Below are 24,986 nucleotides of genomic sequence, written 5' to 3'. Positions count from 1 at the left end.
CTCCAGGCAAGAACACTGGAGTGGGTTTCCATTTCCTTCTCCAATGCATGAAAGTGAAAAGTGAAAGTGAAGTTGCTCAGTCATGTCCGACTCTTAGCAACCGCATGGTCTGCAGCCCACCAGCCTCCTCCATCCATGGGATTTGCCAGGCAAGAGTACTGGAATGGGGTGCCATTGCCTTCTCCATTGGACTTAGCTAGCATTCTCCAATCCAGGACTAATAGCAACCCCACCCAGGTGAGCTGCATATAGATAAAATGAGCCTTTTTCAACCCCTACAGCATTGAGAATACATTCCATAGAGTATTCACCCATATATCTCTTCCTTCCACTGACAGCTCTGGGTTGCCGCAGAAATGTCACACAGGAGAATGCAGCTGGCCCTGTCTCTGGTCTTCATCCTCTGTGGCCTGTTTAATAGCATCTTCTGTGAAAAGCAACAACACTCTCAACAGCATGCGAACCTAGTCTTATTAAAGAAAATTTCAGCTTTCTCCCAGAAGATGGAAGCTCACCCTAAGGCTTTCGCCCAAGAATTGTTCAAGGCTTTGATAGCTGAGGATCCCAAAAAGAATATCATCTTCTCCCCCGTGGCCATGACCATCACCCTGGCCACCCTCTCCCTGGGGATCAAATCCACAATGAGCACCAACCACCCTAAGGACCTGGAACTTGAGCTCAAACTGTTGGATGTGTACAAGTGCTTACATCATCTTGTCCACTTGGGGCGTGAGCTAGTGAAGCAGAAGCAACTGAAGCACCAGGACATTCTCTTTCTCAACAGCAAAATGATGGTCAACCAGATGCTCCTGCACCAGATAAGCAAGCTGCAGGAAATGGACATCCAGATGATTGACTTTACTGACACAGAAAAAGCCAAGAAGGCCATCAGCCACCACGTGGCTGAAAAAACACATACGAAAATCACAGACTTAATCACCGACCTGAACCCTGAGACCATCCTATGTCTTGTCAACCACATTTTCTTCAAAGGTGAGGCTTATTAAGTGCATGAATTCCTGTTTTGGGTAATCTTTGCCCTTGGGTTTCCTAACAGGTTTAAGTCAGAAAAAAAAAAAAGAGAAAAAGCCATAATTTTTGTCAGTATATCCCATTTTCTCAGAAACCAGTAGATTCAACTTTTTAATTGACTTTGATATCACTGCATTGTCTAGCATTTTTCAGCGTTTCTTCTCTTAATCCTCTCAGTCATCTTGTTTGTGGTGCTTAAGATATTTTGGAATAAAACGTGATCACTCTCGCTGATAAAAAAGGGGAAAACAAAGAAATCTTTTTTTTTGCAGAGCCATGAACATCGGCTAATTCGCTTGTCTTGTATGGTCAGATTAGTGTGAGATGAGATGCTTTCTGCAGCTGTGTCCAGTGTGGAATTCAGGGTCACACACCAGGTGTCTAAAACATCAGTGTGAATTCCTGGTCACAGATCTTGACATCACCAATGTTTCTTCAGGTGGCCTCAGAGTTACCCCTCGCTGGTGTCTATTCACGTCCTCTTCCTCCACTCAGCATCTCCTGTCTCCTTCTTCCACTGACTCTCAGCTGTGACGTCTCCTACTGCCCGAATGGGGACAAGAAAGCAGGTCAGGCAAGATGTCCTCTGCATGCTGTCCGAGACACACACACCTCTCCTCTCACTCTCCCCCTTTCATCACAGTGAAGAAATAGCTGTGCCCTCGTCATCCTCAAGGTGGCTCCCTTTCTGTCTGACTCCTCCCACCTTGCTCTTACCCCAGAGCACTTCCTTTCTTGTGTCCTTTGCTGTTTTCTCTTCTCTTGAATTCCAAAAGTATCTCTCAGCTCACCTGGGTTCACAACCTCAAACACCGCCTGTTCTCTATTCCCTAGTCTCCAGATGAGGCCCGGACCACCTTCCCTGAGGTCCAGATTCTAAAACCTTTGGGAGGATGTTTCACAGACCCTCAAACACAATCCCCCAACCTGGCGCCACCCCCAACACCCTGTGTCTCCTCATCTCAGAGAATCACAGTGCCATCTACCCAGCTGCTCCAGACAAAACCTCCAGATCCAAGAAGACAAGTCATATGGGTTCTGCCTGCAGAGTCGACCTGGAATGTGTTGACTTCTCGCCATCTGAGAAGCCTAGCCCAGAGGCTTCCAGCCCAGGCCAACACTAACTCTTGCCTAGATGACTTTCCAAAGTTGATTACGCTGTTGCCATTCATGCCTGCCTCCAACCTCTTCCCCATTACAAGGCCAGAACAGTTTTCTTAAAGCATAAATCAGCTCTCTGTTTTTATTCATTGCTCTAACCTCAGTATGTAGTATGGTACCTGGAACATATTTTGAGTTCAAGAAAGTTTAGGTTTAAATGAGTCAATTCATGGATATTCTATTACTGATGAAACAGGGTTCCTACCAGGACATGAATAATGCTTGTCCTGTGTATGATAAGTGAGGGAACTGCTCACAAAACAGTGCTTCCCAGCATAGGATGCTTGCTGAAGCCACTGGGACCATCTGTTATTTACATTTAGGCCCACAGTTCCAAACTATGTACCTGGGACATAAAAAGTGTTCCACAAATGATTTTTTTTTTTTTTTACTGCACTGTGTGGCCTAAGGAATCTTATTTCCCCAACCAGGGATTGAACTTGTGCCCCCTGCTTTGGGAGCAGGGAGTCTTAACCACTGGACTGACAGGGAGGTCCCAACATGAATGATCTTGGAGGGATCATTTCTCTGGATATTCCAGAGAGCTCTCCAGCATGATTCCTCCTTGGCAGTGGTGGTTTAGTTGCTAAGTCATGTCCAGCTCTTTGCAACCTCATGGACTGTAGCCCTCCAGCTTCCAACAGTTTTCCAAAAGCTTTATCCATATCACTCTCAGAAAGCAAGTAGCAACAACAGAATAGAGAGGACCGCAAGTCTGCCTCTAGAATCAGAAGCAAGACTAACACTTGTAGAGATTTTCCAGACCAGACCAGATGGCCATTACTCTGGGTGATGGATGCCTTTTTTAACTGGTGTGTACTTTGAATTTTTCTTAAAATCCACTGCGAATTGCATGATTTAAAATAGAATTTCATGCAGGGATGTGCATGTGTACTGAGGTGTGAGTGCCTTTCTGATAAAAAGCTTACCTCCTTGAATAAAATTAGTATACTTTATTTTAAATAATTAAGTTTTTGGAGTATAATTGCTTTACAATGTTGTGTTAGCTTCTACTGAACAACAAGCTTAATAAATTTTAAATGGATTTCTTTACCATTCTTTGAACTCTTAAAACACTCAAATGCAGTAGAAATTTTCAAAGAAGGGATGCTGTGATCAATGTTTCCTAAATTATTTGATGACAAAATCTTTCCTTGGTGTTATAGTTCCAAAGGCAGTTATTTTGGTAAACATCTTTTGAGAAATACAGAGTTAAAGAAACTGTAGGGTGATTATTTTTGAAAATCACGTGTTTGCCTTTATTTCCTTTGCACCAGTCTAGAATTTTAACTATTCTGCTCACTAGAGTCAAGGTGTCACCTTAAATGGACTGCTTCCTTCTCAAGCAGATCACCTCCGGGGGCCCCAAACATGAAGGTGGTGATGACTTTTCCACCAGATCACTCTTTGACTTTTCCTTCCTGATTTTCCCAGGCATCTTGAAAAGAGCTTTCCAGCCCAATCTCACCCGGAAGGAGGACTTCTTTTTGAATGACAAAACCAAAGTGCAGGTGGACATGATGAGAAAGACAGAACAGATGCTTTACAGCCGGTCAGAGGAGCTATTTGCTACGATGGTTAAGATGCCTTTCAAAGGAAATGTGTCCCTAATTCTCATGCTCCCAGACGCAGGACACTTTGACAATGCTCTTAAAAAGTTGACTGCTAAGCGAGCTAAACTTCAGAAAACCAGTAACTTCAGGTATGCTATTCTAAAGGAATACTTTAGATTCGAATTAGATTTTTGCTCTGCCCTCACTTCCTCTATGCAAAAGCTTTATTTGGGCAGCAAGGGTGGGCGAGTTTGGCGTCTGGTTATTTCCTAGGATATTTGTAGAAAATGAAACGAAGCAAACAGGAAGAATGGTGGCCTGAATCCCATTACCAAGTTGGAAGCCCCTTAAACTGTTAATCATGGTTCTTTTGGTGACATGCACAATATCAGAAACCCACTTCGTAAAAGATCAAGTTGGATACAGAGAGGAATTATTGGAAAGATAAGTGGGAATTTCACGAAACTTACAAAATACATGAAATGGAATTTCAGGGAATAAACACAGGCAGGTTTCATGAGGGATTGGAACAAGGGACAGCAAAGTCACCTGGAACTCCGTCTCTCTTGTCACAAGTCCTTGTTTCTACCTCTCCAGCTCAGCAAACCAGCTTTCCCACACACATTAGCACACAATCCACTCACCCCCAAAATATTTTCTGAGCATCTATTCTATGCCACAAACTGCTTGGTGCTGGAAATACAATGGTTAGCCAAAATCACCTCTGTTCTCGTGAAATTTTCAGTCTGGTAGGAAAGGTAGAAAATCAACTCACAAATACGCAGCTTCAAACTGTAGAAAAGCTATAAGAGAATGAGCAGGGTATATAACATAATTCAGTGGTGGAGTGTTCATCAGGGATCTTACGTAGGAAATGATCTTAAGGAAGTAAATGTCAAGCTAAGACCACTGCGGATAGACATGACTCTCTTCCGTTCAACCAGATGTTCCAACCCACTCTGCATTGAGCATCTTTCAGTTCCAATTACGTATTCATGGAAGAGAGAACTGGATCGATCCAGCTTAAGTACCGTGTCCATCGGGCTCCAATCAATGAGGATAAATTACATAGCAAAAGTGTGATCTTCAATGGTCCACTGATCTTAGTGGCGAGAGTCGGGGAACAGTCTTCGGGCAACAAATGTGCAGATTGGGAAGAAATCTGTGAATAGCATTTACTCCTACAGTAGAGAGCCACCGCAGAGTGGATCGGTTCTTTTCTGCCACAGCTGTGTGTCCCACAGTATTCCTAATTGGGGCAGAGGGGATTCAGCAGTGGAGAAACCCAGCTGAGTGGGTCGCTATCCAATCAGAAGCTCAACACACATTGACACAGGCTAAGATGGATTGGTCTGTGAGCAACCAAAAATGTTGGGTGAGAGGGCTGGCACTACACATTCTAATGCTTTGTTCAGTTGCTAAGTCATATCTGACTTTTCGCGATCGCTTTCTAATACTCTCCCTTAGTTACAGAGTTGCTGATCTGTAGAAGGAGTCCTCCTCCTTTCTGTTCCAAAGATTATCATCAGAGATGGAACTTCCTCTCCTGTGAAAACTCCCTATGCTCTGCCTGGAGCAAGAGGACCCCATATCCCCCAACCCCTCAGCACGTTTAGGGTCACCACACAGTTCAAACTGCTGCTTCCAGATGGAGGGTTAGAGGGACTCAGGGCTGGATGCCCTTGGTCTGACCTTCATCTTCTCTTGTATAGAAAGCCTGTGAAGGGAATCATTTGAATAGTAAAGTGTATTCTGAGTTAGTGGTTTGCTTGGAAATTTAGCTCAGACCCCAGGATCTTTAATCTCCGCCCCAAGCAAGCCCTGAGAGCAAACACTTCCATTACATTTTCACTAGGAAAAGATCTTTCAGCCTAAGCAAAGTGCAGCCTGTGGACTCCAGGACAGAGACATAGCTCAGCTTCCTTGTCATTTTCATTCTCAACAGACTGGTGCACTTAACTTTGCCCAAGATCAAGATCACCTTCAAGATAAACTTTAAGCATCTGCTTCCCAAAATTAACTTAAAGCATCTGCTTCCCAAGATTGACCCCAAACATACGCTGACTACCACAGCAAGTTCACAGGACGTCACATTGAAGGCTCCCCTGCCTAATTTGGAGGTGAGTGGGGCAATTTCTAGGGTCTCTGTTTTATTACCCACCACTGCTAAGTCACTTCAGTCGTGTCTGACTCTGTGCGACCCCATAGACAGCAGCCCACCAGGCTTCCCCCGTCCCTGGGATTCTCCAGGCAAGAACACTGGAGTGGGTTGCCATTTCCTTCTCCAATGCATGAAAGTGAAAAGTGAAAGTGAAGTCACTCAGTCATGACCAACCCTCAGCGACCCCATGGACTGCAGCCTTCCAGGCTCCTCCGTCCATGGGATTTTCCAGGCAAGAGTACTGGAGTGGGGTGCCATTGCCTTCTTCGATTATCCACCACAGCCCTGATTGAAAATTAGTTTTTTAATACAGCAGTTATAGCTCTTATCTGCCCAGATCCCTGGGCTTCGGGGGTCATTTCGTCATTCACTCACTCAAAGGTTATTGCTTCAAGCCCTGGAGGCACTGGGGGGTAAAGTCATGGGCCATCCAGACAACATCTGACTCTCATAGCTGTTATGTTCTACTGACAGGGAAGACAGTGAGCATGCCCACAGACCTGTATGCTCTACGTCCACCCACAATACAACATCTGAAGGAAAGAAAGCAGAGAAACCAGGAGCAGTGGGCTGGGCTGCAGTGGGCAGGCATTAGAAGGGCTGGGTTGGCCTTTATGCCAAGTCTTGGATAAAGGCCAAGGGAAAGCAAGGGGGTATATGCCTCAGGACTCGTGTTCTGGGCAAAGAGACCAACCAGTGTATCCAACGGGATGTGAACCCAACATTTTTTAAGAACCCCAAGAAAGCCCAGGCAGCTTGAGTGATGAGTGAGACAGAGTCTGGTAGGAGGTGAGGGCAGAAGTCAGGCAGAGCCGGGTCACTTGGGTCTCCCAGGCCCTGGATAGGACTGGGGTTTTATTTGATCAACATGGGAGATCACCAAGGCTGACATGAGCATTTTATGAAAGATCACTTTTTGCCATGTGGAAAACAGGCAGTGTCCCTGGAGGAAGAGGGGACTCAGTAGGAAGTTTGGCGGGTAACCTAGGTGAGAGATATTGGCGGTTAGATGGGGCATTCCAGGGAGAGTTAACAGTGATGAGAAGGTGCTGTGGGCTTTTTAGACAGAGCTGGGGAGCGGGAAGGGGAGTCAGTTTGTGAGCTGGAAGAATGGGAAACAATGGAGCCAATGTCTGAGACAGGAAAAACGAAGGAGGAGTGGGTCTTGGGCAGGCAGAGACTAGCTCTGCTAAACTGGAGATACCAGTTAGACATTTGGATGCCAGGAAGCATCTACTCATGAGATAATTTTACCCACCCTGGTGGACACAGGGGTTGCCCTCCAATGACTCCGCCAAGGTCACTAACTAGCTGACTGCCTTGTGGCTGCCCTGTAACACTTTGCCCAGAACGTAAACAGCATCACCGTCTCTCATCCTGGTACAGTGCTTGACAAACCACAAAACACTTTCTCACAGTTTCTCTCGCTCAGTCTCCCAATGAACCCAAAGAACCCTGTTCTTTAATTGGGAGATGAGGACCTGCTGCTCAGAGACATCGGGTGGAGTTCCCAAGGTTAGGACCCCACAGGCATGCTGTGCTTTCCATGGCCCAGTGGGTATAAGTAAGTAAGTGTTAGTGGCTCAGTCATGTCTGACTCTTTTGCAGTCCTGTAGACTGTAGCCTGCCAGGCTCCTCTAATCCATGGGCTTTCCCGGGCAAGAATATTGGAGTGGGTTGCCATGCCCTTCTCCAGGGGATCCTCCCAACCCAGGTGTCAAACCCAGGTCTCCTGCACTGCAGGCAGCTTCTTTACTGCCTGAGCCACTAACAAAATCCACCCAGCAGATGTGCCCTGAGCGCTGGGTTTGGGAGATGTTGGGCTCTTCACAATCCAGTACAAACAATGTCATGACCGAGTTCCCCAGCAGGGCCTCCTGCAGATCAGGGGTCATGTATGTTCTGGCACAAGCACTTTTTCTCAGAGGGCAAATTGTCCTTGGTTGGATAGAGACAAGAAAACCTAGCTCCCTGGTGGTTTTCATCACATCCTTTATAGAAGTGTTGGAAAGGACTATCAGTTATTTTGCGGCATTTTTTCTAAGCCTTCAGACCACCCAGCTTTCCTCTGTGTTTTCTTCCCCTTTTCTCCCTTTTACATGCGCAGACTCCTTGAGTCATCCACCCAACCCTGAGGATGTCTGAACCCAACAATCCCCAACCCTAGTATTGACCCCTCTTGGGGATATCTGACGTTGAAGGGCGAATTCGGTTGCTGGGAGCCAAGGGCAGTTTTCCAGGAGTGGAAGCTAGCCTTCCTCCAACTGCTGGTGGCTTTCCAGGAGTGGAAACCAGCCTTCCTTCACCTGGCCTCAGCTGTCGGGGAAGGCTGCCCCTCGATCTTGCCATAGGAGATTGCTGGGCACATCCTACCCCCACTGCCACCCCCACTCCAGCCAGCTTGGTCTGGGGCTAACCCAGAATCTGTGTCTTCCAGGCCCTGCATCAAGTTGAGATAGAGCTGAGCGAGCATGCCTTAACCACGGACACAGCCATTCACACAGATAATCTGTTGAAAGTCCCCGTGAACGCGAAGGAGGTCCCGGTGGTTGTGAAGTTCAACAGACCCTTCTTGCTGTTTGTGGAGGATGAGATGACTCAAACAGACCTCTTTGTGGGCCAAGTCCTCAACCCCCAAGTTGAGTAGAGGAGGGGCCATGCTGTGCAGCACAGAATCTTAGCAGGCCATGAATAAAAAGAGTACAATTCACCAGCCGTGCGTCAGAGCCACTGGGACTGAGAAGCATGGTCTGAGAATGGAGTGGGGACGGGTCTTCACTGGTCTTCTGTCCAGGAACAGAGCGGCATAAGGGGGTTGAGGGGGGCTGCCAGGGATTTTTGGCCAGGATGTCTTCTATCCCGGAACAAGGCTGACATAGGCAGAGAAGCAATTCTGAGTGGGTGAGCAGGTGCAGAAGGGCTGTTTCAGTCGGGGGCTGTCTCACAGCCTTGCTTCCTGCCCAACTGGCAGTCAGAGCATGGCGCCTCATCTGTACTTTCCCTCTGCCCCCTGCCCCTGCCCCCGGCAGCCCCAGGAAGAGGCAGGTCCCACTACAGAGAGGAAGCTGGGAAGAGGACAGACCCCTGGGGGGGCTTCTGTATGTTCACCTAGCTCCAGGGAGAAATGAGGGTACCAGAGAGGTTGAAAGTCCCAAGTATGTTGACAGCATCTTCTCTGTCCCTCACCTGGTCTCTTTCCATCTTCACAGCAAGCTTCTGGTAGTAGTAGTCGTAGTTCAGTTGCTGTCCTGTCCGACTCTTGCAACCCCACAGACTGTAGCCCCCCCAGGCTCCTCTGTCCATGGGATTTTCCAGGCAAGAATACTGGAGTGGGTTGCCATCTCCTTCGCCAGGGGATCTTCCCGACCCAGGGATCGAACCTGGGTCTCCTGCTTTACAGGCAGATTCTTTACCAACTGAGCTAAAACAGCCTTCTATGAGAGACTTATTATTGCCCCCTACTGCACAGGAAGTAAAAGCAATGTGGGAAAAAAAGGACAATCATGCACAGAATAGGGTGTGTGTGTGTGTGTGGCTGGGACTTGGGTATTACCCGGCTGGCTATGAACCTCCTTGGACATATAGAATCAAGGAGTCTGATGGCAACCAGACATTTGACAAGTCAGGTCCAGAGACCAAGGGCACAAAGACATCCAAAGAGGCTGACCCAATACTGCTACCCATGCAGCAGGACCTTGCCTGGATGGGTTAGCTCAGCATAGCAGCCAGAGAAGACTAGGCCAGATGGTGAAATGAAACTCTTCTGGTAGAAATTCCAGGTTCAGTGCTGAAAACATAAGGCCAGGAGTGAGATGGGTGGACAAAAATGGGGCAGGGGGCACTGACTCCTGAGCCACGTAATGACATGACCAAGACAGAACCTCCTGGGGGCCACCAGTAGACCCAGGAGCCTTGGACTGGACAAGAGAGACCTGGGCCCCCTCAAAACATGAGAAGTCCCTCTGTGGTGGGATTTAGGACACGACCCAAGTGTGCTCTTCTGGGGATGATGTGAGCCCGAAGGAACCCCATCCACTACCAGAGGAGTCATTTCAGGGCTAGAACTTTCATTCTTTTAACAAAGATGCCCAAGAAAAGGCCTTGCCATTGGCATTATCACTTAAACCCAAGCTGCAAGAAAGGAGAGGCCTGGGGATGGGCCACAAGAGTACCTTGGAAAAGCAGTTCAGTAAAGGAGCTAACTCAAGAGAGGAACCATGAGGTGGATCGTTTTAGAAAATGTGGAGGAAGCGGAGTCAGAAGCACAAGCAAGGGAAGAAGCCAGGAGACCCACGCTTGGGCTCGGATCGTATCCAAGCAGATGCAAGGCAGAGGCAGAGGGGGAAGGTGATCGCAGAGGAGGCTGAGGGCCTGGTTCTGAACTTAGTGGCCCCAACCTGCAGTGGCTTGAAGCAGGTTTTCAGTTCCTTGTCAGAGACTGAGGTCAGGTTGCTGCAGGGAGAGAGTTCCTAATCACTAGACCAATGGTCAGTGACAAAGCCCTGGCCCCTTGGCTCTGCAGAAAAGAATTCCCATAAATACAGAAAGTACTAAAATAATTAAAGTGTTTATTTGGGGAAAAGAGAACAGGACATGTAGACAGACATGGGCAGACAGAGAGAGAGACAGTGGCAGTTTTAATCACTTATATGGGGCATTTCTTCTGGGTTTGCTTGGTTCTGAACCTGTAGTTGGGCTTCCCTGAGAGCTCAGTTGGTAAAGAATCTGCCTGCAATGCAGGAGACACCAGTTCAATTCCTGGGTTGGGAAGATGGGGCTTCTCATGTGTACGCGTGCATCTCTCAGTCAAGATGAGTTCCATCGAAGAGGACTGTGGGTAACTGACATCACTTACTATGGAGTGGCTCCCCCTCCCTTTCTAACCTCCAAGGAGCTTTCCGGTCGGGAAGATTTTCTTGACTTTGAAAATGAGAAATATGTGGTCCCTTATCTCTTATCTGGGCAAGGCCCAGCCTTCTCTCCTGATGGTCCCGCTATTGCTATTTTGGAGTTTTGGAGCTTGGATAGTCCACAGAGAATAAACGCCATCTGCTTACCCTGGGGGTGGGGGGCATCTACTGCCTGCCTCAGTTACATTAGGTAGAGGGTGTCCATGAAGGATTTATTCAAGGTGTACAGGATGATGGTTTGATTTCCACATGTTGTGGAATGAGCACCACAGGACTTTTAGTTAACATCTCATATTCAGAGTGATTCATACAAGACATGGCCCAGAACACACAAACACACCAGTAATGAGTCAGCAGCTGCCGCATCACGACCCCCTGACGGCACATCCGTATGTGAGTGTCTTCACTCACCAAGCTGGGTCCAGGATCTCAATTCCTTCTGCAGGACAAGCCAGCAGGACGGAAACTATAAAGAAAAGGCCACTTCCGGCCTTCATACCAGTTCTGGGAATTGACCTGACAAATATTAACTAGGCTGCCGTGATTGTCAGGCACTATTTTCCTGCGGGTAGGAGGCCAGGCGGTGCTGGAGACCCAGGGCCCCCAGCTCAGGGACCTTGCTGTGAGTACCATGCTCGTGTCTGAAATGAAGGTGGGGGTGACGGCACTCTCTCTTTCCCTCCCTCCTACTCTCCCTCCCCCTGCGCACCACCTCCAACCAGTCCCTGCGGAATAACCGGCAGAACTGATTCCCTGAAGGAAAAATGCGATGATGTACTGCTTCTAAGTCTTGAAGCGGGAACTTCAGGTTTTAAACAACCTTTTATGAATAACTTGGCCTTTAAATTTCTTTTGAGAAACTCCCAGTATTTCTCACAGCTAGACAAGAAAACAGAGCAATACAACCCAAAGCAAAATGATCGCACGGTTGTAGCAACTTTACGGGACATTTTATTATATGAAAGGGATGCTTCAGGGCCCTGGTCTAGATTTGACCCATGTTCCTGCCACTTGTGTTCGTCTGGCCTCGAGACTCAGTTGCCCCATGCGTACAACAGGGATAATATTACCGAGGTCTTGGGTTCTCATAAGGATTCCACAAAATGACATGAAGCAATTTTCCTCCACGGGGGCACTGCCGGCATGTGGGACAGACCATGCTTCCTGGCTTGCGTCTATTCTAGCATCTCCAGAGCTTCCTCTCTCCCACCACACTGCAGCTGCGTCTCCTTCTCCAGACTTTGAGATGATCCGAAATATCATCCCTGCTTTTGCACACGATCCCTCCCACAGCATCTGAGAAAAGGCTGGGAACTAGTGATCCAATACAGCCAATATCTCCATCTCCACCACAAAAGAAACAACAAATAGGGATATTACACCTAATTCAAGGGATTCTTAGTTTTCTTCTGAGATCTTTTGGGAAAAGGAATATAGGAATAACTTTGGTATAACTACATCCAGCCTCAGTAGAAAGGGTGAAAATTAACACTGCATGCTTCCTACATGCCAGGTGCTTTTTACATCATATCACGTCTTATGATCCTTAAGCAATGCCACCCCCAGGAGGTAGGCATTGTCATTTGCATTTTGCAAATATCAACCAGCAGTTCAGAAAGCTTCCTTAACACAGTGTCACCCAGTGATTTAAGTACAGAGCCTTGATTCAAACCCAGGCCCTCTGACTTACAATTCAGCCCTTTGTGAAATAGATACTCTGCAGGTCTGGGTGTCCGGGGAGTGCAATAAATGGAAAATGGTAGTGAGTTCACTGGGGTAAAAAGAATAAACTGGGAAAAAGTTTTATTACAGCTGTATTTCTAATTTTCTCCAAGGGCAGTCCAATTTTTAAGCTGTTCTGTTTCCCAATGTGAATGAGAATCATTACGAAGTGGGCCTGTTCAATTCAGTTCAGTTCAGTCACTCAGTCATATCCAGCTCTTTGCGACCCCATGGACTGCAGCACGCTAGGCCTCCCTGTCCATCACCAACTCCTGGAGCTTACTCAAATTCATGTCCGTTGAGTCAGTGATGCCATATACTGAGCTGCAATGGAGAGGTTAGGGCATGGCCTTGGGGATCTGCCTGCAGTACTTTGACCAGCAAATGTGTTTCGACATAATCAATAATGAGACTACATTCTTCCCTCCCAACAACTGGCCTTGGGGGTTTAATGGGATTTTTAGGGCACCAGGTGCTATAAACCATCTGCAAAAATATGTAAATTGCCCAGAGATCATTGGTTTGGATGAAAGGCATTAAAGGTGCTGATTAACAACTTACTGACCAGAGATATATTTTTTGTTACTGGAACGTTATTGACCAGAGTCATTTCAATATTCACTTACATAACAAAACATCAGCAACAGGATTTGGTTTCTGCAAAATCCCCTGGTCAGTAGTGTGTTAAGACTTAAAATATATCCGGATAGACAAATGAGGATGGGGTGGTGAGCTGTGGATGGCCGCTGTGGCATGGAAAAACAGAAGAGTCAGTCTTGAAAGGAGCAAGAGGATGGGACTCCTTACGGAGGACAGCAAGGTGCGGGTTGGGGGGCCAAGTGCATGCTCTGTGTGGATGTGGGCATGGGTGTGTGATAAGCCTTCACCTCGAGCTAATGCCGCACTCCTCACCCCGAAGCACTTTGACCCCCTAGGGGTGGCATGAAGCTCTTCTGGCCACTTTATATTAATAGAGTGATATTAATGATACTATGGATGATATTAATGGAGTCATATTAATGAGCACAGGAGCTATTGTATTTGTTTCCTAGGCTGCATTAACAACCTTCCACAAACTGGGTGGCTTACAGAACAGAAACGGATTCTCACAGTTCTGAGGACAAGAAATCCAAGATCAAGGTGTCAGCAAGGCTGGGTCCTGAGGCTCCAAGGTGGGCATCTGTTCCAGGCCGCTCTCCTTGCTCCTGTAATCTTAGGCGTTCCTTGGCCTGTAGAAGCATCACCCTGATTGATCTCTGCCTTCATCCTTACATGTCCTTCTCCCTGTGTGTGTGTGTCCCTGCGTTCAGCTCCCCTTTTTATAAGGACATCAGTCACATAGATTAGGGCCCATGCAACCTCATATTAGAGCTTCAGAGACATAAGAGACAGAAGTTCGATCCCTGGGTCAGAAAGATTCCCCTGGAGGAGGACATGGCAACCCACTCTAGTATTCTTGCCTGGACAATCCCATGGACAGAGGAGCCTAGCGGGCTACAGCCTGTAGGGTTGCAAAGAGTCGGACGTGACTGAAGCCGCTTAGCCTGAATGCACACAACCTCATATTAACTAATTACAACTCAATGATTCTATTTCCCAACAAGACCATGTTCTGATATGCTGAGGATTAGGACTTCAACATTTGAATTTGTGGGTGGGAGACTCAATTCATCAGATGTCTTTCCTAAATCTCTCCATCAGTTAAGATACAGGTTTCAGCCCCTGCAAGTGACAAGAGCTACTGGAGATAACAGAGATGGAGTAAATCTCTCCCCAGGCCGCATTCATCCTGTGGCTTTGCCCGGCCTCATGAGCTGCCCTCACCCATAAGATCTCTGAGGCCAATCGTCACATCCACACTCCACCTCATGGAGACCAGAAAAGAAGAGGGCATGCCTCCTTCTGGGAGAGCCTGGCCAGGAGGTCCATGCAGCGTCTTACCCCCTCCAGTAGGCAAGATGCTAATTAAAGGCCACACCCAAGTGCAGGGGAGGCCAGCATCACTCCTGTCAAAGTGTCCTGACTTTTGTCCTACACTATTGAAGGTCACCCCAGTCTTTGAAAGTTAACAAATGATTGAAAGAATGACTGGAAAGTAGAAAGAAAAAGGAAAGGTGGGAAGGAAGGAAGAAGGAAGGAAAGGAGGCAGGGAGGAGGAAGGCAAGGGGTAAAGACCATGGAAGTTGTTGGAGTTCATTTTGTGGGGGGAGGGGGGGTTAATCACTCAGAAAAATCAACAAAATCTTGTAGATGAATCAATACATAAAGCTGAGAAGGGGCTTCTGCTGTGACTGAAGCCCTGGGGGAAAGTGTCTGGAGCCAGCTTACTCACCCCCTCCTCACGCTCTGCAGTGCCCCACTTGACATCTCTGTGGGATCCAGCCTGGATGTGGGTTTACTGTGTAAACACAAGGCTGTTTATGAAGGAGGATGACCTGTGCCCCATTTTGTTTTCAGAGGATGGGGCCAGCATGGCTGTGGCTGCTGGGAGCTGGGATCCTGGCCTCTGTCCACTGTCAGCGCTTTCCTGCCCGTGGAGATAAGAGCCTGAGGGTGCCTGAAGCTTCCCATGGTCAGCTCTCAGAGTCCTTCCCCGCCTACCAGAAAATCACACCCACCCTTACCAGCTTCGCTTTGCGTCTGTACAAGCAGCTGGCAGCAGAAACCCCAGGAAACATCTTCTTCTCCCCAGTGAGCCTCTCCAGTACCCTGGCCCTGCTCTCTTTGGGGGCGCAAGCTGGTACCCGGACTCAGATCCTGGAGGGCCTTGGCTTCAACCTCACTGAGACCCCAGAAGCCGACATCCACCGGGGCTTCCAGAGCCTAATCCACACCCTTGACCTACCCAGCCCCAAATTGGAACTGAAACTAGGCAACTCTTTGTTCCTGGACACGCAGCTGAAGCCTCAGCAGCACATTTTGGACAACATCAGGGAGCTGTATGGAGTTTTTGCCTTTTCTGCCAACTTCACAAACTCTGATGCAACTAGGAAGCAGATTAATGGCTACGTGAGCAGGCACACGTACGGGCAGGTCGTGGACTGCCTGGAGGAGTTCACCCAAGACACTCTCATGGTTCTCTTGAATTATATGTTCTTTAAAGGTGAGGGCTGGCTCAGGCGCCTCCATCTCCAACCCTGCCCCTAAAAGGCACCTATCTAAAATCTATAGCTGTATCTTCTGGAAGTTACCTCCCTATATTTAAATACTGGTCTTATCTGTTTTTATTGTTGTTTAGTCACTAAGTCATGTCTGATTCTTGCCACACCATGGGCTGTAGCCTTCCAGGCTCCTCTGTCCATGGGATTTCCTAGGCAAGAATACTGGAGTAGGTTGCCATTTCCGTCTCCAGTGGATCTTCCCAACCCAGGGATTGAGCCTGCGTCTCCCGCATTGGCAGGTGAACTCTGTACCACGGAGCCACCAGAGAAGCCTTGGTCTTATATCACTACTTCTTAATTTATCAATATTTGATTTCTTTTGCCATGTTTTTTTCTGTTCTACTTTTACTCTGATTTTTTAATACAATTTAGAGTTAATCTTACTTTTCTATTAGTAATTCACTATTAGGGAAATATTTTATGTTTTATATTATTGCCTATTTCAAACTTACAGAAATATGTAGAAAATGACAAAACCCACCATGTACCTAGAATTAACACATACTAACATTTTGCCATTCACGTCAGGTTTTTTTAAAAAGTAATATTGCGGATACATTCAATTTCTTCTTAATCCTTCCCTGGCTCCATTTTCCTCCTTCCATCCCTCCCTAAAGGCAACCAGTATCCTAGGGTTGGTGTGTATTCCTCACATCCGTGGGTTCACACCATTAGGATCTGAGTCTAAATCATTATTGCTTCTCCTGAGTCTGACACAGGTTTAAGTATGTGTTCAGGTTAAGGACATTTGCTGAATGAATGATTTTCAAGGTAAATTTTGGCTTTCTGTGTAAGACCTCTAGGAATGTTATTCATTCATTCAAAAGCATAACATTAAGTACAAACTATGTCACAAGGACTTTCATTACCTTTTGGGGAAATCTGCTGAAGGCAAAGTTTCAATCTCTGGGTTGGGAAGATTCCTTGGAGAAGGAAATGGTAAGCCACTCCAATGTTCTTGCCTGGGAAATCCCATTCAGAGAGGAGCCTGATGGGTTACAGTCCATAGGGTTATACAAAGTTGGACATGACTTGGCTACTACACAGCAACAATATGAATAAGACAGTTTCCTCGTTCTTGTCTAGGCCACAGTCCCATGTGAGTTGTCAGTGAGTAAAAGCACAGCTACTACTCAGTAGGAAAGTGATAGTCTTCTGGATAGATACAGGTGCACTGGAGTTCTTGGAAGATGCAATGTTCCAGATTCAAAGAGCGAGGGAAGGCTTCCTGGAAGAGAAGTCATCTAAGCTAAGACACACAGGATGAGTTAGACATACTCAGGCAAAGAAGCTATGGGAGAAATGAATGGAAGAGGGTTCAAGTTGAAATACACTATGTGAAAAGGTCCAAGGAAAAGAGTTACCATTGCATTTTCTAGAAAGAAACAAATTTAATTAGACTGGTGCAAGTTCAGTCTGGCTACAATCTGGAAAATGATTTGGAGGAGAATAAGGGTAGAACAGAGACAACAGGAGATTCCTGAAACGACTCAAAGTCAGATAGTGGCCTCAAATAAAGTGGTAACTTTGGAGACAGAATCATGCCCAATAGGGGGTGGGCATGAGGGACAGGATGATCCAGCCCCTCCCCCATCACCAAGACCAGTGTTTGCAGGAGGTCAAGTCAGGAGATGATTGTGGGTGGAGATGGTAAGTAGACAGAAAGAAAGTACTGCACGCATGGACAGGACTGTGAGAGATTCTGCATCTCTAACCAGCGTGGCTTAGTGTATGTCTCCCCAGGCTTGCCCTTTTAGAATGTCTTCTCATGGTTTTGTGGGTTTTGTGTCCTAAGCCAAGTGGAAGCATCCTTTCGATCGTTACCAGACCCAGAAGCAAGAGAGCTTCTTTGTGGATGGGAGGACCTCTCTCCGCATCCCCATGATGCACCAGAAGGAAATGCATAGGTTCCTCTATGACCAGGAGGTGGCCTGCACTGTCCTGCAGATGGAATACAGCGGAAATGCCCAGGCCCTGCTGATCCTCCCTGACCCAGGAAAGATGGCGCAGGTGGAGGCTGCTCTGCAGCCAGAGACCCTGAAGAAATGGGATAAATTGCTCCTCCCCAGGTAAGTGCCAGAGCGGAAGGACTCTGGCTAACTTTGTATGAGAAACCAGCAGGTTTTGATCAACTCCACTTGCAAGATCCTAAGCCCTAGCTTGGCTCTCTGCACTGCCAGTTAACCAACTATGTGATCTTGAGCAATTCTTGCCATGTGGGTCTCAGTTCTTAGTCGCTCAGTCATGTCCAACTCTTTGTGACCCCATGGACTGTAGCCCACCCGGCTCCTCTGTCCGTGGAATTCTCCAGGCAAGAATACTGGAGTGGGTTGCCATACCCTTTTCCAGAGTGTGGGTCTCAGATTTTCTCGAATGTAAAATGGGGCCATTATAACCACCACACTGGGTTGCTTGGAGGATTAATCAAGTTAATACGTATAGAATATGAGAGTGGTAGCTGGTGCAGGAGAAGGGCTCACTGGGTATTAATCATGCTTACCCCTTCCTGGACATCTTTCTGCTTTTCCTCTTGTCTTTTTCTCCGGATAATAATTTACTACCAGAAGACAGCTAAGTGTACGTAACAAATCAGATCGAGGACAATTATTCAATATTAAGAATAATTATGATCCAAAAGAACAGTGGCTATTTCTTAAGAGTGGCTCTTTCTTAGTTAAAACATTCCTTAAAGAAGCTAAATACCAAGAAGAACATTGTAAAAACAAAAATGTCGATTGCCAGTTTGGGGAAACGCTGCCTATCCCCTGCTCTCTCACTTTCTTTATGGTTTGTGGTTTTTCTCATAGTGGTTTTAGCCTTTTTTGGTTTCCCTAGACCACATAATCCAACTAACCCATTCTTGAGATGTATCTTCCTTTATTGGGTACTCTGGATAAAATCTGGCCTCAAGTTCTAATTACCTCCTGCTGCATAACAATCCACCTCCAAAAGAATAGCTTGAGAAACACCCATCTAGTATCTCTCTTGATTCTGCGGGTGGACTGGGTTCAGCTGGGCAGTTTTCACTTGGGTCTCTTATAGACGGAGTCGGATAGTGGCCAGAAGTGGAGCATTGAAGTTTCCCCTACTTGAATGTCTAGAGCCTGGGTTGACTGGCTGGCTGAGCTAAGAGCTTAGCAGGCATCTCTCTCTCCATGTAGCATCTCCATGAGGCTAGCTTGGGCTTCTGCACAGCAGCTCAGCACAGTTGATATTGCTATATGACAGCCCAAGGATCCAAGAGGGAGCATTCTGAAAGGCAGGAAGTGAAGGCTCCCGCTCTTTTAAGGCCTAGTTTCAGAAGTTAGCCAATGTCATTTCTGCCATATTCTATTGGTCAGAATATTCACTGGCTTCAAAGGGATGGGGTATAGACTAAACCTCTTAAATCCACCATCACTACTTGATAGATGTCAGTCACCTTCATCCCCATGGGAGCTTTCTCTCAGCACCCTAATGGCACAGGTACCAAGGATAGAGAAATGGTGTTTTGTGTTTGGGTAGAGATTCAAGCACCAAATAAAAGATACAGGTCAAGGACAGAGGCTGGGATTTAAAGTATTATTCCTGTTGTCTGCGAATCTACACAGCTCTGGTCAGTTTGATTCCAGCCCCATATTCTCAAGCTCCCTGGGATGAACCTGCCCTTTCCCCCATCACAGGAGGAAATACCATAGAATCTTCTAGACCAGTAGATTTTTTTTTTTCTTAAGAAGGGTCTGTTTTGACCTCCCACTTTGACCTTCAAAAGTCAAAACCAACCTAGTTGGTTTTATCTAAACCTCAGTTGTTCCCTGATACCATGTGTTGTGCCAGAGAGTTACAGTATCATGGTGACATTTGAATGGGCTTCCAGACATGGAAAATTCAAGCTGCCAGGTTTCTCTTTCACAGAAGGCAATGGCACCCCACTCCAGTACTCTTGCCTGGAAAATCCCATGGACAGAGGAGCCTGGTGGGCTGCAGTCCATGGGGTCGCTAGGAGTCGGACATGACTGAGCAACTTCACTTTCACTTTTCACTTTCATGCATTGGAGAAGGAAATGGCAACCCACTCCAGTGTTCTTGCCTGGAGAATCCCAGGGACGGGGGAGCCTGGTGGGCTGCCGTCTCTGGGGTCGCACACAGTCGGACACGACTGAAGCAACTTAGCAGCAGCACAGCAGGTTTCCCTTTATTCAGTTATGAGAAAGGCTGGTCTGCCCAGGGGAACTGGGCTTTCTGATAACTCCATTTCTTTATTTACATTGATTGAACACCTACTCTTATGTTGGGCTCTCTAAAAGACACAGCTCAGCTAGGCTGTACTCAAACCCCACTCCATGGTGGGACCTGCCTTCCAAATGCTGCCTGTGAAAATTGTGTCTGGTAGGCTCAAAAATTGGCCAGTGTAATTTCTGCCATACTCTATTGCTTTCTGTCCTCCACATTCGTTTCCTACTGTTCAACTCACTGACTTCCCACTACCCACTTCAGTTAGACATCTGTACCCTCATATTGGCCCAAGAGTTAAACCAATGAAAAGCAATTTGAATTAACATCTCTAATTTGAATTTATTTGAGGGACAAGTTTCCAAGCTGGCTGGTAATTAAACCAAGCTTGCAGGTGTCATGTCCACTATCAAACAATAATTTCAGAGATGAATAATCCCAGGAAGAAAGGGACAGAATTCTCTGGGTCAAGGGAAACTCGTGAATATAACACTAGGAATAAGACAATCTGATGGCAAGCGCATGGCAGTAACAGGAGAGAGTTACTCTGGACTCATGACGTCACTTCACATGCAGGGTCTCTCAGCAGATCTTCAACAGCCCCTGAAGTCCAGATAGGTGAGAGACGGTGTAGCTTTATTAAGGGGTTGCCAGTAGACGGCTTTAGGATGTAGTTCAGAAACTGAGCCAACAGAACTTGCTCATGAATCAGATATGGAGATGGGGCAATGTTAACAGCATTTACCTTCCGTGGTTACTCTGTGACTTTAATCAGCGAAGCCTTGGAAACCTAACCCAATGTCCAGCACCGAGAAAGTCCTCCAGAAATGTGACAAAGATGAAGACCCATGGCTGCGCCAGGAGTCTTCTTAGATCCAGACAAGATACTCTGTGTGGTCTGAAGAAAAGAGGGTTCTGGACTGTGGGATGTTCTGGCATAGTAGGTGGTATCATGAGAAGCCTGATTCCCCCACCCAGGGGAGCACGTCTCCCTCCCAAAGCTCAGGCTGCCCACACACAGGGCAAGAGCAGCCTGTATAATGAGACAGCAGAGCTTCTCCATCTGATTCTCTCCCCAGCCTGCTGGATTTGCATCTGCCAAAGTTTTCCATTTCTGGAACATATAACCTGGAGGAGATACTTCCCCATATTGGTCTCACTGGCTTATTCAACTCAGAAGCTGACTACTCAGGAATCACTGGGCAGCTCAACAGAACCATCTCCAGGGTAAGGTGGTGTATGCAGGTATGTGTGTTGGCTGGGAGAGGGAGGGTGTGTTCTCCTTTGACATAAGGTTCATTTGAGAGTCAAATGCTCCTTTTTTTCTTTTCTGATTCCTTAATATCACAATCTTTAAGGCTTCTTTTCACTGGCAGCTCCCCTGTTACTCCCCTTTCTTCTAGACTTCTATGTGTTGCAAAGAAGCAACAGAGTCTTGAATAGAGTAGACGCCCATCCATAGAGCTAGAATTTCCCCAGGGGTGGGACCAGCCTTCTTTTCATCCTTTAAACTTCCTCCAAAGGCAGGCAGTGAGATTCTATCTACCTTTATTACAACTGTAGAGAATAGTGGGCATGAACAGGAAGTGTATCCATCAGCTTTGCTATAGTAACAAACAATCCCCAAATCTCAGTGTCTTCTTGTAAAGAGGTTTATGTCACTCATGTGACATATCAGCGGTGTATCACTGCATCTCGCTACAAATTCTACTTCGCATGTCTTCTTCATTCTAGAATGTAGGTTAAAAGAAAGGCTTCTATGTGGGACATGCCATTCTTGTTGCAGCGGGGAAAAAACAGAGAAAAAATGCAGTGTCTCCTAGCACTTCTCCTCACTCATGGCCTCTGTCAAGGCCACTCATTGACTAAGACGAATCCCACAGTTAAGACAGCCGTCAGCGGGGTGGGCTCATGTTCTCTCGCAAGAAGAACTGCAGGCCACAGGCACGGGCTGGGGCTGATGACAGTCTACAGGAAGGGAGAGTTCGTAGTTGAGAAGAAGAATGCAATTTTCCATAAGCGGGAAGACCAGAAAGTCCCTTCTGTTCTTCCATTACCTTCCTAAGGTAGAGTCATTAATTATTAGTTTAGTCTTTGCTAGGAATTTCATAAAGAAAGTATACTGTCTTCAATTTCGGAAAGAGCAGCTGAGATTTGGAACATGAAACTAGGGAACAAAGACAGGGTTCTGAGTGTGTGTGTGTATGTGTACCTGCCCATCATGGAGAGAGCAAACAAGAGGAAAAAGGAATAATTTAACCTTTTAAAGGATTTATTTTACAGTAACTTTCGTTGTTAGATTTATCTCTTTACAAATCTTTTTAGAAATGAAAGAGATTGTCAAGGCCAACATTTTCAATTTCATTAGATTTAAAGCCTCAGAAACTTTCTTAAGGAGTTGTGTGAAAATGAGGCTTCAAAGGGCTTCCCAGGTGGCATTAGTGGTAAAGAACCTGCTTGCCAATGCAAGAAACGTAAGAGATGTGAGTTCAATTCCTGGGTTGGGAAGATCCCCTGGCGGAGAAAATGGCAACCCACTCCAGTATTGTTGCCTGAACAATTCCATGGACAGAGGAGCCTGGTGGGCTACAGCCCATAGGGTTGCAAAGAGTCTGATGTGACTTAGCACACAGGTACAAGGTTTTAAAAGAGCAGAATTCTTTTTTTAAAAAAATTAATTAGTTTATTTTAATTGGAGGCTAATTATTTTACAACATTGTGGTGGTGTTCACCACACATCGACATGACTCAGCCATGGGTGCAGGATGTCCTCCCATCCTGAAACCCCCTCCCACCTCCCTCCCCATCTTATCCTTCTGGGTTGTCCCAGAGCACCAACTTTGAGTACCCTGCTTCATGCATTGAACTTGCACTGGTCATCTATTTTACATATGGTAATATACACGTTTCAAAGCTGTTCTTTCAAATCATCCCACCCTCACCTTCTCCCACATAGTCCAAAAGTTTTGTTTACATCTTTACTATCTTTCTAAATTCCACATGTGTATTAATATACTGTATTGATGTTTCTCTGTCTGACTTACTTTACTCTATATAACAAGCTCCAGTTTCGTTCACCTCATTAGAACTGACTCAATGTGTTCTGTTTTATAGCTGAGTAAAATTCCATTGTGTATACATACCACAACTTCCTTATCCATTCATCTGCTGATGGACATCTAGGTTGCTTCCATGTCCTAGCTATTGTAAACAGTGAAGAGCAGAATTCTTTTCATGGAGCCCAGTAGAGTGCTTGGCACATCAGACAACCTGGTTTTGCTGAGCTCATTTTGGAAACCATTGACTTAGGTGGAGAAAGCCATTTTAACGATGAGAAAACTGAGACTTAGCAAGAACAAGCGCAGCTCGTAGCAGAAAATGAGTCTCTAGCCTGTGCCACGTACACCAGAGCGCTTAGGAAATGCTCCTAAAAGTCGCTGTTGGGTTTTTACAGACTGATGGGTGCATGCTTGAGCAGGCTTCCCATGTGGTGCAGTGGTAAAGAATCCACCTGCCAATGCAGAATCCATCCCCGGATCAGGAAGACCCCCTGGAGAAGGAAATGGCAACCCCCTCCAGTATTCTTGCCTGGAGAATCCCATGGACAGAAGATCCTGGTGGGCTACAGTCCATGGGGTTGGACACGACTGAGCAAATACGCATGCTCGTACAGCCCTCAGCCCCGTTCAGGCCTATCTGTCTCTCCTTCAAAGAGCAAACAGCATGGCCAGGGTGACACCCCAGGAGATGACGGAGGCAGAGAAACCTGTGAAGGAAGGAAATGAAATACAGGCAGGAGTCGCTTCCTGGGAGGGCGGGGCTTGAGTGGGGTAACTCCGCCTCCATCTCCTTCTGCCGCAGTAGGTGGCCTCGCCCCCTTGAAGCGCCCTGACCCCATGCTGTCTCTGCCCCTCTGCCCTCCCTCTAGGTGTCACACAAGGCGACAGTGGATGTGAGTGAGCGGGGAACCGAGGCAGCTGTGGCCTCCGGCCTCCTCTCCCAGCCTCGGTCTCTGAACGTGACGTCAGCCCCACACGCCCGTTTCAACCGGCCTTTCCTCCTGCTCCTTTGGGAGGTGACCACCGAGAGCCCACTCTTCCTGGGAAAAGTTGTCAACCCAGCTGCTGGGTGACCATCGTGGGAGGCCAGGGGGTGTCTTGTCCCTTTTTTAAAAAACAGGAGGGCCAGCACCAACCTGCATCTCAGGGCTGCTGTGAGGACCAGTGAAACAGTGTGCAAAGATGATAATAAAGTTGACCCTGGGTTTTGTGAACAATGAGGAGTGATGCTTACAAGAGGGTGATGAGCACCCGGAGCAGAGGTCAGTCATTCACTCTACTGCCCCCTCCAATCTGGAGTCAGCTGTGGCTAGAAAGTTGGCGATGAGAACAGCCTGGGGTTTTAGCCTCCCTGGAGTCGTCCACCAACGCTGCTACTGCTGCTGATCCTTCCTGAGTGTCCTTTGGGCAAAAGTCCTAGGAAAAGGCACAAAGGACATCAGGAGGAGTAAGTGAATCTCTCGCTGCTTGGTGACCCATCTTGGCTATATAGCAAAGTGATGTCAACCTGAAACATCATTGCCTGGATGTCAGTAGTTAGTTCACCTTGAGGGGAGATTGAAGCAGGGCAGGAGCTGTAAGTCATGTTCTGTGAAAAGAAGGGGGTGCGAGGATGGGCCAATTAAATAAAATCCAGAAACAGAGGTCAAGTGTCCAAGGACAACTCCAGATCAAAGAAAGTGGAAAAATCAATATGGCCTGGTGAGACAGTGGGCTTATGGTGCAGTCTTGATCAGTGGGATGAATTTGCATCTAAGCAATGATGCATCCTTTTGGGGGTCAGCAGGCCCACCCCACAGGTGTGCCCCTCCAGTCTTAAAAAGGCATCTGTCTGGAAGTAGTAGGGAAATTCAGAAATGCCAACACAGCTGCATGTATCTACCATGCATGTGACAATATATCCCGACAGTGAAGTTGGTGCCTGGAGGGTGACTGTGGATGGTACATGTCTAGGAAAAAGCTGTACCAACAAGAGCAAGTGGTAGAACTCCCCCATCCTCATCCCAAGGAGGTAA

The 24,986-nt window shown here is 47.0% G+C and overlaps 2 protein-coding genes across 4 annotated transcripts; both read left to right on the top strand.

Annotated features, from left to right (window-relative positions):
• The first annotated feature begins 356 nt into the window (after positions 1-356).
• On the top strand, positions 357-8,554 carry LOC138095423 (uterine milk protein). The gene is made up of 4 exons (XM_068991481.1): positions 357-993; positions 3,628-3,895; positions 5,692-5,866; positions 8,345-8,554. Exons 1-4 carry the CDS (start codon positions 357-359, stop codon positions 8,552-8,554), a joined length of 1,290 nt encoding a protein of 429 aa, XP_068847582.1.
• Positions 8,555-11,365: 2,811 nt separating this feature from the next.
• Positions 11,366-24,177, top strand: LOC138095174 (serpin A11-like). 3 transcript variants are annotated; one of them, XM_068991167.1, is made up of 6 exons: positions 11,366-11,439; positions 13,592-13,711; positions 14,997-15,642; positions 17,496-17,769; positions 20,992-21,139; positions 23,841-24,177. In XM_068991167.1, the coding sequence occupies exons 3-6, from the start codon at positions 15,000-15,002 to the stop codon at positions 24,042-24,044; spliced, it is 1,269 nt and encodes a 422-aa protein (XP_068847268.1). In that variant the 5' UTR covers positions 11,366-11,439; positions 13,592-13,711; positions 14,997-14,999; the 3' UTR covers positions 24,045-24,177. The 3 variants fall into 3 exon arrangements, with proteins under 3 accessions (XP_068847268.1, XP_068847269.1, XP_068847270.1); XM_068991169.1 differs by having other exon boundaries at positions 11,391-11,439; positions 13,631-13,711; XM_068991168.1 differs by lacking the exon at positions 13,592-13,711 and having other exon boundaries at positions 11,373-11,439.
• Positions 24,178-24,986: the final 809 nt, after the last annotated feature.

This window comes from Capricornis sumatraensis, chromosome 19 (genome assembly GCF_032405125.1).
Source record: "Capricornis sumatraensis isolate serow.1 chromosome 19, serow.2, whole genome shotgun sequence".
NCBI lineage: Eukaryota > Metazoa > Chordata > Mammalia > Artiodactyla > Bovidae > Capricornis > Capricornis sumatraensis.
This window is presented reverse-complemented; position numbering and strand designations above follow the sequence as displayed.

Bases quoted from the DNA above. Each gene is read 5' to 3' on its own strand.
- LOC138095174 (XM_068991167.1), top strand. From the start codon at position 15,000: ATGGGGCCAGCATGGCTGTGGCTGCTGGGAGCTGGGATCCTGGCCTCT. The intron at 17,770-20,991 runs GTAAGTGCCAGA...TTCTCTCCCCAG, and splicing joins GATAAATTGCTCCTCCCCAG to CCTGCTGGATTTGCATCTGC. The intron at 21,140-23,840 runs GTAAGGTGGTGT...CCCTCCCTCTAG, and splicing joins TCAACAGAACCATCTCCAGG to GTGTCACACAAGGCGACAGT.
- LOC138095423 (XM_068991481.1), top strand. From the start codon at position 357: ATGTCACACAGGAGAATGCAGCTGGCCCTGTCTCTGGTCTTCATCCTC. The intron at 994-3,627 runs GTGAGGCTTATT...TGATTTTCCCAG, and splicing joins CAACCACATTTTCTTCAAAG to GCATCTTGAAAAGAGCTTTC. The intron at 5,867-8,344 runs GTGAGTGGGGCA...TGTGTCTTCCAG, and splicing joins CTCCCCTGCCTAATTTGGAG to GCCCTGCATCAAGTTGAGAT.